Raw genomic sequence first — 12,879 nt, 5'->3', positions numbered from 1 at the left:
GGAAAATAATCTATGGCTCTACCTTTTCTTCAGCCTGTATGTGTGTGTTACAGCAGATTGAAGTGCCACAGATGAAAAGAAGGCAGCCTGTCAAAGTGTCTGCAGTCCTCCTTGGCAGAAAATTGATTTCTCTTGTCACTCAGTTTAAGAATGTTCATGCATCCTCAATGATGGTAGAGCTTTTGCGCAGCAACATAAGTAATAGTAACTTTCTTGTCTGAGTTTGTCCATTTGATGAAGAATATTTTGGCTTTAGGTAATAACTGTCCTGCTGGTTCTGACTGGAATGTAGCAGTGTGATGCAGCTGGATATAAAGCTCACAAAGTCCAGTTATTTCAACTGTAATGAGTCTCGTTAATATGCAGAGTATGAGAAACATATCAAAATTCTCCTTTCTACTCTGCTTCTTATCAACAATTTTCTGTGAACTGAATTATTTTGTTCTTCGTATGCATTGCAAGGCTGGAATGTCTGCAAGTTGATTTAAAGTTCTGAGGCAGAGACCATGACCAATAACTCCTATGCAGCACTTTCCAGTAAAGAAGGGAATGCCTGTCTCCCCGCTAGAGAAAACTATAGTGGCAAAGATGGGAGAACTAGTTGGAGGCTTCAGATAAACTCAGAAATTCACTCATTTGGTGTGTGATGTTACCTAACGTGATCAGTAGAAATTTTATTCCCCCTCGCCCATTTGGGGGGAAACTGAAGATCATTTCATATAATTCATGATAAATGAACAGATAGTGACCTGTGGAAGGTTTTCTACTACAATGATAAAGAGCATGACGTGGAAATCTAGCATAAAATAAAATAGAAAATACTTACACTAATATTCTCCCTATTATGAAGTTCAGTAAGAGGATAATATTATAAAGTAGTGTCACTCTAAATATAAGGAGCAATTGAAAGAAAGGGTTTTGCTTGGCATATCTTAAACTTGCTGGTATTAGGGTTGTTGCTGTGAGTAAAATTGGATGCATCTCTATCCTACGCTCAGATGTTAATTTCTGTTCTGGTTGAGCTTAAAAACTAAAACTTACTAACCACATTTTGTGCAATACTTGCATTTCAGGGGTAATGGGCAAAAACTACAATTAAACAAGCGGTTTTGCCTGTGTACTTGGAATGACAAACTACTCTTCAATAAATGTAACATTTCAAGGGAAAACTCTTCAGGTTTGTTTATTGGAGCTTTGTTATGGTATAGAGCGTGGATATTTTATACAATAGTTTTGAAAGAAATCATTTTGGAAAATTCCTTCTTTGACAATTAACCTTCTAAGTAGTAGCTGTAAGTTTATAACACTGAACCTATGTCCAGGTGGATGTAGCATTTCATGAAGTTTTGGGAGTATTCATCAGGCAATAAACAGGAAAGGTTTGGTGAAATTTTGAGTTCTTGTTTAACAGCCAGTGCTTTCTGAAGAAGGTAAAACCAGCTCCATTAGAGTCAGGAGCTAACTTAAAAGGAAAAAATCCCAGTTTTTTTACTATCTTGTCTCACTTGAGCAAGAGTCATACAGAGTAATTTTGTAACTTGGATATCATAATTTCATCGTATTTCTAATGGAAATGATGGTTTGGCATTCTGACTTTCAGCTTTGAATGCTTGCACTAACAATATATTATTTTCTTATTTTCCTGATATTTAGAGGAAGCACAAACACAAAGAGGAAAATAAGGCCGGAGAAATAAGACGATATCAAGTATTTTTAATGAATACCATATTAGGTTAAGAGATTTAGAGAAAGTTAATTTATTTTCCTTTCAAGTGTTCTTTGTACTTTGTAGGGTATGAGGAACTTGATTAAATATGCATCACTTTTTTCTGAACCTGAACTGAAATCAAAATAAGCCTTTATCAGTGTAATTACACCAGGCTCATACTTCCGAGTTTTGAGGTGAACACTGAATCCTGTTATGTTGTTTAAAACATGCATAAAATAGCATATAATCTGTGTGGAAGACTAATCCTTCATTAATTATATTTGTTTCTGTTAGTAGCTGCTTATTTTTAATCATTAATTATTAAGAAAAGAACAAGGCAACAATCTGTGGAAACGACGTGATTATTTGTCTCATGAGCTGTAATCTCTTTTTAGTTTCTCTAATCATTAGGCAGTAAAGGCAATATTAAGCTTAAAAAAAATGCTACCTTTTGATCTTTCTAGTTTTCTTTTTAAAATACTTTCTTATTCTAGATAACTGAAACTTACTGTTTAGATTCTCCGTTCCTCCTGCTTAGTAGAGTAGTACCTGTCTGTGTCTGACAAACTCGAAGCTTCCAGTTAATGTTGGTGCATCTACTGTACTTGAGAACTGGCTTTGCAGATGTATTGTCTAAAACAGTGGGTTTCTGTTTTCAGAAATGTCCATTAACTTTTTGGTATATGTTTCTTTTGACCCAAGTTTTTCGAGCTATTCAGAGCCTGGTTGCGATAGGACCTGAAGGCTTTCATTTCTAATTAGAAAGATGAAGGGCATTTGAAGAGCAAGGGCTAGGACTGTTCAGAACCAATGAGGATACCCAAAATACAAGGTTTGCTGGTCACTCTCCTTTGATATGAAAGTTGCTTACGTACACTAAAGATAATTTAGGGTAAGTTCAGCTAGTAAGATCTCAGTTTCTGTGGTCCATATCCTATTCTTTTCTATTTCAGAGTCATCATTCTCTTCTTGTAAGCTTTTCGAGTATTCTTCTAGTTTTCTTTAGATATGCAATGTTAATGCCCTTTGTTGCTGTCTTTTTATTACAAACTTAATTAAAAACCACAAAAAGTGTAATAATACAGAAAAATTTGACCTGTAACCAGAACATCAATGGAGTGGCTTATATCTATGTTCACTCTGGGAATGTATCTTAAGTTTTCTTAGTGTGGTTTTTTTTTTTTTTTTTAATTTTAAAACAAGCTTGAAACCATCTCCTAGTGCATGTACCTGCTTGTGTAAAAAGATTACTTTAATACTGCTGTTCTTCTTACTGTTTCCACAGTTCTGTAGTATCGGTGTAAACTAAATGAGGAGGGTTGGTTTTGTGGTTTTTGTTTAGTTTTTTGTTTTTAAAAGTGCTTTCAGTCCTGTTGTTTATCTTTTTCTGTGAAAAATATACTTTTCCTTTTTCCTTTTTTTTTTTTCCTTTTTTTTCTCTGAAACTGAAATTTTTGATGTGGGTTTTAGCAGTGTTTTTGGTAAAAACAGATTTTCTTTGGATAGACATTATCTCTTTTTGGGTATCTGAAATCCTGTATATTTACGTACCATAAATTATAAAAATTATAGTTTCATTGTTACCAGTTATTCTGAAGATGGTTAGAAAAATATCGAGATTTAAATTTCACTTTTCTAAAATTTATTTAGATGCCATGTGGTGATATTGGTATTAACAATCACATTTCTATCATAGTCATATGTAACTATGTTTTGACAAAAAGACTGCTGTTATGAGTTTTCTACTCCTACTTCAAACTTTGGAGTGCAGTATAGCAGTATAAAATGCATAAGTTAAACCAAGGTTTTGTCATGCAACAAATTATCTTGCATCTGTTCTGAATGTAGTCACACGTTGATTTTAAATCTAGTGTTGTTCACCGAAGGGCTGGTCACCTATTAAGATAAATCTATTTGTCTATTAAGATAAAAATAAAAATAGAAAAGGTGAAAGCTCTGGATGCAGGAAGACATTAAAGGTTATAAAATTCAGGTCTCTGTGGCATATAGTATATTCATTTTTTAGACAGTAGATTTATCTTACTGAAGTAATAAATGACAAAATTATAATAGCTCGTAATTTTTGACCAAAAAAAAAATTGCAGTTATTTTTACACATTACAATCAGCTATACAGCATATTTTGGCATTAGACAGAACAGTCAGGGTGGTCTGGGCAGGTATTTATTTTTATTAAGAGATCATATAGGAAGAGGCTGCCATTTTTAGTAGGAGAGCTTTGATATGCTGATAAGCTGTAGAGAAAATAACATTTTTTAGGTTTAATAAACTACCTTTGGAACTATTTGCCTTTCTTTTTCTTTCTTCAGCAGCATTGACAAACTCTAAGATACACAAAATGTTGTTTTTCTAGTTCAGTCCATGCAGCGTTGCCACTGCCGTGGTTTCCAGGAGGAGCCACAACATAAAATCCCTCCCTCTTTCAGCACCAAGTCACACCTCAGGTTTGGTTTGCTGAAAATCTTAGCAGAAAATGTCACTTTCATTGCCTTAGGAGTGAAGCTTTAATTACTACCAAAGTGGGTTTTTTTCCCAATATTTACTGGCTTTTGACCTGCAGAAGAACACTGTAACTGGAACATCTGGTGGGCAGCGTGATTCACCTTTTTCTCTTCCTACACATGCATAGTGGATGGCATTTGATGGGTGGCTTAGTCCTCCCCTTTCCCACATGCTGCTCTTGGCCATGTGCTCCCTCCTTTTTAATTTTGTTGATTCTGGTAAACATCAGCCTGATGGATCCAACGGAAAATGAATCTTGGAGGGAGGGGGGAAATAAATATGATGAATCAGCAGATACAGGAGTCTTTCGAATCAGGTTACAGTCAAGTTGGTTTAAACCAATAGTGATACTGCAACATGATATTTTAAAAGGAGAGATGATGACATTTATATGTAACCTTTTAGTCAACATTGATGAGATCTTTAAGGCAATGACATTACATGCGGATATTTTGCTGACCTAATCTGTGTTAGAGGTGCTAAATTTTAACTATTCTTTTTTCTTTCAGGTTTTACTTAAGCATTTTAGTATTTCTCTTTCCCGCTTTTTTCTTGTAGCTCCTCATATTACTTTGACATAAAAATAAAGGTACCAGTTAAGCAGTGAAAGTGGAAAATTGCTATAATTATTGAGCAATTCATGTAAATCCTAGAGGTGGATAGAATTAGGTACGATATTAAGGACCAGTTTTACAGTAACTTTTATGTCTTCCCTTAACAGTGGAAATGGTGGATCATGTGCATCGGTGAAAGATCCACTTGGAATCCTAGAAGGCATCGTTTCTGCAGTGCATGCAAGTGTTGAGAAAGGGTAAGAACTTACTGTACAGATTCTTTGGTTGAGACTTTGAAAGATACTTCTCATGAAAGCATTGAAGGTATGGTACTGAATATGGATGATTTTTCTTCATGAATATATATAATGGGTTTGCACTTAATTTTCTGGGACTTTATTCTGGAACAGGCTATCATTTATCAGGTTCAAAATCTGAGCACCGACAGAAGCCTCTACTTGATCATTTGGAAGAAAGCAAGTCACTGAACCTAAAATTTAGATAACTCTATTACGGTGATTTGAGAAAATGTTTCTGCTATGACTGCTGCAGATTGTATAACTGCCAGGAGTACTTCACTGCTTTTGTTTCAGTTTAGTAGATAAATTGCAAATAATGACAACTCACTCTCAGATATCTGAATTTAGATATCTAAATTTGTTAACATTTATAGGGTATAGTGCAGAAACAATTTCACAAATACTGTATAATGCTTCGCCGCATTTTTTTTTTCTCCTCTTTTTGGGTTGTCCTTATTTCAGGTCACGTAATTGTCTGGATGTCTTGCTGATATTTTTCCATTGCATTTCTAGTAAAGACAAGGAAGAATAAAAATATCTTTTTTTTTTCCAGACATACAAACTAAAAACTCATGTGATAAAAACAATAAAACCCCATACTCTCTGGTAGCCAAGAAAAACAATTACACTATTGTATGGAGGCTTCTCCACTGACACTAAATTAATTAAATATTGGATACTGAAGTAGACTGATGTCAAAATCTACAGTAAATCTCCTTTGTGATAAGGTAGAAAGGGAGAGTTGGTACTATTTTATTCTGAGATGCACTTTCTGGACTCTTATTTTTATACTTCATCAACATTTAACTGCTGAAATAATAAGCTGGAGTGAAAGTCATTGTGATTACAGGAGATTGTTTACATTCATTTAAATTCTTGTTCTTATTTATCTCCTTAAACCTGAGCTATTCAATTTACAAAATATAAATCTTTCCCTTAGGAAAACATTATATAAACATCAGATGTGAGCTCTACAAAACTCTTGAAATACTCCAGGAGATCCTCTTAATTCCCAAACTTTAAATTAACAGTTTGAATGCTACCTGTTCAGCAGAGGCATGTCTAATTTAGCTGAAGTTCTGAGCTAACAACATCATTCAGACAATATAAAGTCTAAGTAAAATTGAAATCATTGTAATATGAAAACCGAAGCTGTCAATGTTTATTATTGCAGAGCTGCAAGACAGGTTAAATTGGTGTTTTCTGTCTGATATTACTTTCCCATCTGTCTTGTTAAGACAAATAAGGGAACATTAGTTATAAATCACACTCCACCTGGAACCATTTTCTGGATTTTTTTTTTTTTTCCCTTTTAAGAAAAAAAAATAGCTTTAGTTTAAAATACTACTGAAAGATAGCAGAATAACACTTACTGATTTGTTACACATTGGTTTATATCCTCTGAGGGACATAAGAGGTTAATCTGTCTGAACTGCTAGCTGGTTGGTGAGTTCATGGTAATCTGTGTACTCTAAATGCTTTCACACAGTTAGAATGTATTCAATATAATACACTTATTGAAAAAAATTATTTAATTAGGACTTTTTCTAATTAACCAAGTGAGGAAAACTCCAAAGCTTAAGATTTGTATTTATTTATTTTTTATTAACATCTATCTCTCTCTCTTGGGATTATGAGCATTCTGCAATCATTATCATACTTGAACATACAATAATTAAGCTGTCTAGAAATGGTGCAGAAAAAAAAAAATTAAAAACGGCTGTAGCTACAAACAGGAGAAACTAATTTGTGTATGTGGAGTGTAAAGAAGGGACTTGTAAGGAAAGAAAGATAATATGGGGCAATGTGAATAAGCATCAGATATAAAAATGTTATACTTAAAATGCAAGCAGTCAGGCTGCTTTCCCATAAGGTCAGATGGCGTAGAAGTACAGGCGTCAGTCAGGACCGGATAATGTAAAAAGGCCTGGGTTTTCAGCTGCTGAAATCCAGCACCATTATGATAAAATTGGCAGTCAAGGTAGTATGTGGGTGAATATGTAACTGTATATATGGATTTCTGTGGTATTATGTCATTATTTGAAGTTCAAAAAAAGTTCTTTCACCACTTAGCTTTAGGCACCTGATTTACAAGGCTCGTTTCTCTGCATCCTCACAGAGGTGAGCTCTTCCATTTCCAGTGTTACGTATTTATTATGTATTGAATGTCCTTATTAACAGCTTTGAAAATACATATAGTACTTTGATTAGGATTACCAAAGACTGTTTAACACAGTATTGTTTAATTACAGGGAGAAAATAGTTTCTTCAGATGACCTTCTGGAGTGGTTGAGACCTTTCTGTGGTGATGACTCTTTAGCAGTGAAGCCTCGCATCAGAGTACTGCAAATTCTGGAGCAAGCCTTCCATCTCAGTGATGAGGATAGCAAGCTACTTGTGTACTTCAGGACGCAAGCTGTTCTCAGAGCTTGCTGGCCTGAAACAAAGGTATTAATATTGATTGCTATAAATGATAGCATAAGATTGGTTTATACAAGGATGAAATGATGAGATGCTGGTTTGCAGTATATGCTTGTGATGCATCCTGTTGGTATGGGAACTGATCCTACCTTCCTTTTGAACCAGGTTTCTAATACATTCCTTGAAAAACAAAGTTATATAAAGGTAATGGATTCCTCAGCTTTTGTTTGGGATCAGGAGTACATAATACCAAAGTTGATGAAGCACTAATGATTTTCCTCCATGTTAAGCATTGACTTTGTATATTCTTTTTTTTTCTAAGCATTTTTTCTGTCAGTTCTACTTTCCCTCTTCATCCTCCACTTGTTGTGACATTGTAGTCAGAATTAGAATGGAATTACTGGCTACTGTCACACTTTTTTTCTGGGATCTTGTTTCATGAATGTGTGGTAGGAACATCAAGGACATTCTCAAATGCAAAGACTTAATTGGTAGGGAATGCATTCGGTCATAGTCTGCTGTTGTCTCTTAAGGGGCAGCACCTAACAAATGAAAGACAGTAGTAGCTTAAAACCAGTTCACACCTTTAACTGCTCAGGTGATAATTTTAAGTCTTTTTCAGTGTAAATCAGGAAAAAAATAAGGTAAAATCATTGGTGAAATAAGTTACACTTATCTATTTATTTGTTTCCAAGGAAAAGAGAGAGAGTGCTTCTTGTTCAAATTTTCAAGCCTAAAACAGATTAATTTTCCTTCTGAATTAAAGGGTGACATTTTTTAAGTATATGCAGAAGTTGATCTGAGACTAATAAGGATCATCTAGTGAATGTTCTCAGCAGTGAAAACACTTGAGTTTGTCAAGTAGAATATTAAAAAAAAAAAAATCTGTATAAACAAAAAGGCTCCTGTTGGTTATTCATTAATATTTTAAATGCTTTATTTCATGAGTCATTTTTGGTGAAGTGCTTAATAGCAACATACGTATTTTTAGAGGTTCTACATTTCTAAGTACTATGAAAATACACTAAAGACTTAACAGGAAGAAGTAGTCTTGTCTTTGAAGCCTGTGCCGCTTTAAAATCATGTGAGTATCACTTCCTGCACATAGAATTATGCAGAAGAGAGTTACTTTCCGTCCATTTTCTAAACGCCTCCCCTTCATGCCAAGACATTATGGAACTAAAATAGAATATTTCTAATAGTTCCTCAAAATATCTATGCACAAAAACATTTTATATTCGTATAAAACAAAAGCAATATCTCAGTTTTGACTCACTGTGCTAAAATCATCCAAGGGGAATAATCATAATAAAAATCTTAAAAGAAAGTGCTTATCTCTTGCTTTCTTTAGAAATTACTTTTTCTCTTGCATTCACAATAATACCAGCACTTAACTGCTCTTCAGCTGTCTGTCTGTGATTGGATTCTTCATCTTCAGTTCAGTCCTTTGTCAATATTTGTGTTGCCTGTGACCGCTTTTCAATCCAAAAGCATTTCAAGTCTAAAAGATTCAACTAGAGTATGTTTTAAGAAAAAAAAGTTACAATAGCTTTCATCCATTTCTGTAGAAGACAAAAAACCTGTATTTGACAGAAACCTTATGAGACTCATTATGCTTGTTTGAGAAATAAGATAAGATCACTTTTATTTTCTCCCATAGTCTGGTAAGTCAAAACGAATATAACTTTACAACATGAAAGTCCCATCCACTTGCTTTTAGCTTCGGTATGTTTTAGGAATTAACTGAATGCGTTGCACATGCTGCTGGCTCACGTGCAGGTCACTGCCCACCAGGACCCCCAAGGCCCTCTCAGCCTGGCTGTCCCTGCTGCGGCACGGGTGTTAAGCCTCCTGTGATTCTTGTTGGAGCCGTCTTCCAGCCTCTTTAGGTCTCTTCGTATAATAATTTCTGTTTCCTGAATTGGTGGGCTTTTAGAATATGCTTTGTTTCGAGCAGGAAAACATACCTGGTTTTTGTGAGGGAAGAGGTTTGTAGTTACTCTAAGCAGCGCTCCGTTTGCTCGTAACACAGAGCTGCTGATGCTTCCGTGCTCTGCTCTTTTGCTGATGAATAAGAAAGCAGTGGAAGAAGCCAGGTAGTGAAAAGCTGAAGTACTGTGCTAGATAAGCACCTTTCAGAGCTAATTGTATAAAAATGTGTATACGATACTGTAATATGAAATTATCTGTATATAGTGTTTATTATTTAGCTAAGCTCAGAAATAGTTTTTATGCTTGGCAATAGTGAAAGCTGTGCTTATATGCACTTATATAAAAATCATTGTTGTCTCATTCCAATTCCTGCTACAGAATGCAATTATAAGAGTCCTGTTGGAACATATTTAAAAATTACTCTAACTTTTGTGTCAGTTCAAGCCAATATCATCAGTGAGAACCCTTTGTTTTCATTGAATATTTTGTGCAAGGTAACTAATGTGCAATTCAGACAGAAAAGTCATATTGGTTTGTCTGTTAGGTACCAGTCATTGATAGTCAGAGTTCTTCACAAATGTCCAAGAAAACAAATGAGTGATCCACTACTTAAACTATTTTTTTTTTCCTTGAGTCAGCTGATGTCAAATGCTAGTCTACATGTTGATATTAGAAAAAGCAAGTGATGATCTTATTTGATGGTTGCTTGCTCACTTTTTGAATTAACAAACAGGGAAAATAGCATAATAAAATAGCATATTGAAAATTCTGTTCTCTGAATTTTTCCTAGGTACATTTCACAATCATTCGTGGTTAGTGAAACAAGAACAATGCAGAATTCGGTAGTTACATGACTGCTGAAAAGTGAAGAGAGAGATTTGTATGTGAGCTTTTGGCAAAGCATTAATTAAGTTGCTTGTGCAGGTTAATGCTTCAGGTACAAAGACCTTCAAAAGCAACCCTGTTCTACAGAAGGGGATGTTGAAGCACAATTTAAAAGTTTTATCACATTCCTGGGTAATCCTGAGTGAAGCGGGGTCAAAAAGTAGACGCAAGGAATTATGTCTTTCAGACGTGCTTGGGCTGCTATGTCAGTCTGTCCGCCTCATCTGTAGGTATCATTTTCTCTAACATCACAACACCTTTATTAATTTGGTCATCCTTTCTCATCCAGTGCAGTAGTAAAACCCTTGATCATATTAAAAAAGAAAAAAAAAAAAAAAGAAAAAAAAGAGGGGGGTGTGTGGATCAAATGCTATTTTTAGCTTGTAGGAGAAGGTGTTTAAAGGTTTGCTTGGGGTTTTGTGGGCGAGGTTTTTTTGTTTGTTTTATAAATGAATTTTAAATTGTAAGTATTTCAAAAACGTAGTCATTATCTTACTTTCAGATTTTGTCCTTACTTTCTTGACGTTTCTTACATGCTTTTAAGGGATCCCTCTTTTCCTTTACCATTCCTTCGTACAAAAAGGGACAGCAGATTTTCTGAAGGATGAATGTGGATTTCTTTTGAGTAAAGATAAGTGTAATGATATTGCAGTGTTCAATTACCAGAAAATGTGTGAAAGCCACCCTCAGTGTATCTCCTAATCCTCTTAGTCAGACTTTGCATACATCATGGAGGGACTTAATATTTAATTATGCTCTAGGTGCTCTAAGTAGTGGTCCCACAAATCAATGTGCTGCTGGGAAACAGGCCAGCTCTTACAAAATTAAAAATGTGCTTTATGGAAGCAGCTACCTATCAAACAGTCAGAAACACAGCAATTTCCAGTTCTCTAATGATTAGTTAACAAAATTAAAAATTCAGGGGTCCTCATTTTTCAAAGGCTTGAGAGTCTTTAATTCACGTTCCAGTAGCATCCCACACTACTGGAGGGGGAGGAGGCATGCGTTGTTTTAATCCCCTTGATGAATTTTATCTGAGCTCTTCAGGTTCTGTAATTTTCTAGTTTACTGGTGCATGAAAAATATGGGTCAAAATACTGACTTTTTGATATATATAAAAAAATGTTGGGTCAGGGCTGAGAAAAACATGGTTTTAGAATGTTCATATAAAATTTTAGCTTGATCCATCTGAGGTGGGAAATCCATTTGTTTTCATATAATATATAAAAATATAGTCTGTAATGACTCACAGCACTGTCTAACACATGTAAGGTATCAGCTAACAGGTTATATGTGTGTACATCGTCGTTCAGTTCAGTGACCAGTTACAAGGCATGTTACAGTAATAAGAGTTAGGGTTTTGCCCTGTGAAGTTATAGCAGCACTAACAAAGCTTCTCTAGGTAAACCAAGGGTTAGTTTAAGATAAGAAGTTAATAATTGTGAAGCTTATAGAAGACACACCTTGTCTTGAAGGGATTGTTTAATTATTATGCAAATGTAAAATGTAATTACTGTTTGCATGCCACTTAAATGCAATAGCTTTGTCATTTAGAGAAGGTAATTTCATTTAGCCTTTCCCCTCATATTATATTGTTTTTTCATGATCTTGTGGTATACAGAGCTACTGAGGGCTAAGCATTTGTGAAAATTGGAAAGCATATCTAATATGAATTTAAGATTCTAACTTTAGGCATCTTTCTTCTTTTATCTGTTTTTTTTTTTTTTCTTGTCCTGATTTCAGCTGGGATAGAGTTATTTTTTTTTTCTAGTAGCTGCTGTGATTTGGCATGAGAACGATGCTGATGATGCATATGGTTTTAGTTGTTGCCAGATGATGTTAGTCAAGGACTTTGTCAGCTTCCTATGTAAGCTGAGAGGGAGCATAGACAGAACAATGGAATGGCCAATGGAATATTCCATACCATAGACATCATGCTCAGTATATAAATGGGGGTTGGCCGGTGGGGCAGGGATCTGTGATCACTGCTTGGGTCAGGCTGAGCAACGTTGATCGGTTGATCATTGGGTGGTGTGAGTGACTTGTGTTGTATCACTTTACTTCGTATGTTCTTTTACCATTATTATTACTGTTATTTTCTTTTTCTGTTATTGTTCTATTAAACTGTCTCTATCTCAACCCATGAGGTTTTTTTTCCCCTTTCCACCCCTTTTCTCCATCTTCTCCCTGCCCTTCCGGAGGGAGACTGGGGGTATTGAGCTAGTGGCTGTGCAGTCCTAGTTGCTGGCTGGGGTTAAACCATGACTTTCCCTAAAGTTTAGCCTTAAAAATCGCCAAATTAATTTTCATTTGTGTGATGTACATCCCCCACACGTTTGCCCTTCCTTCATATAGGCTATTTATGTATATCATATGCAAGTTATCTGTGACTCAGCAAGCTTAGTAATGTCTACATTAACATAATGACTTTCTGAGAACTTGAGTATAGCTGTCAAGCCTTCATTGCTCTTTTTTTCCTCTTCCCTCACTGTATGAAAAATGTGTATCTGTTTGTGATGTTTCTTCGTACCACTTCATGAAGAAAGGTCTCCATGGGA

The 12,879-nt window shown here is 35.2% G+C and overlaps 1 protein-coding gene across 1 annotated transcript in view; it reads left to right on the top strand.

The window, feature by feature from the left end:
• The window catches only part of NBAS (NBAS subunit of NRZ tethering complex), a 177,495-nt gene that overhangs the window by 125,137 nt on the left and 39,479 nt on the right, over positions 1-12,879 (top strand). The window contains exons 46-47 of the mRNA XM_074153641.1: positions 4,952-5,041; positions 7,336-7,531. Coding sequence (XP_074009742.1) covers positions 4,952-5,041; positions 7,336-7,531 — 286 coding nt within the window. The remainder of the gene's footprint in view (positions 1-4,951; positions 5,042-7,335; positions 7,532-12,879) is intronic.

This window comes from Numenius arquata, chromosome 9 (assembly GCF_964106895.1).
Source record: "Numenius arquata chromosome 9, bNumArq3.hap1.1, whole genome shotgun sequence".
Taxonomy (NCBI): domain Eukaryota; kingdom Metazoa; phylum Chordata; class Aves; order Charadriiformes; family Scolopacidae; genus Numenius; species Numenius arquata.
Note: the sequence above shows the minus strand (reverse complement) of the source record. Positions and strands in the feature narration are given on the sequence as shown.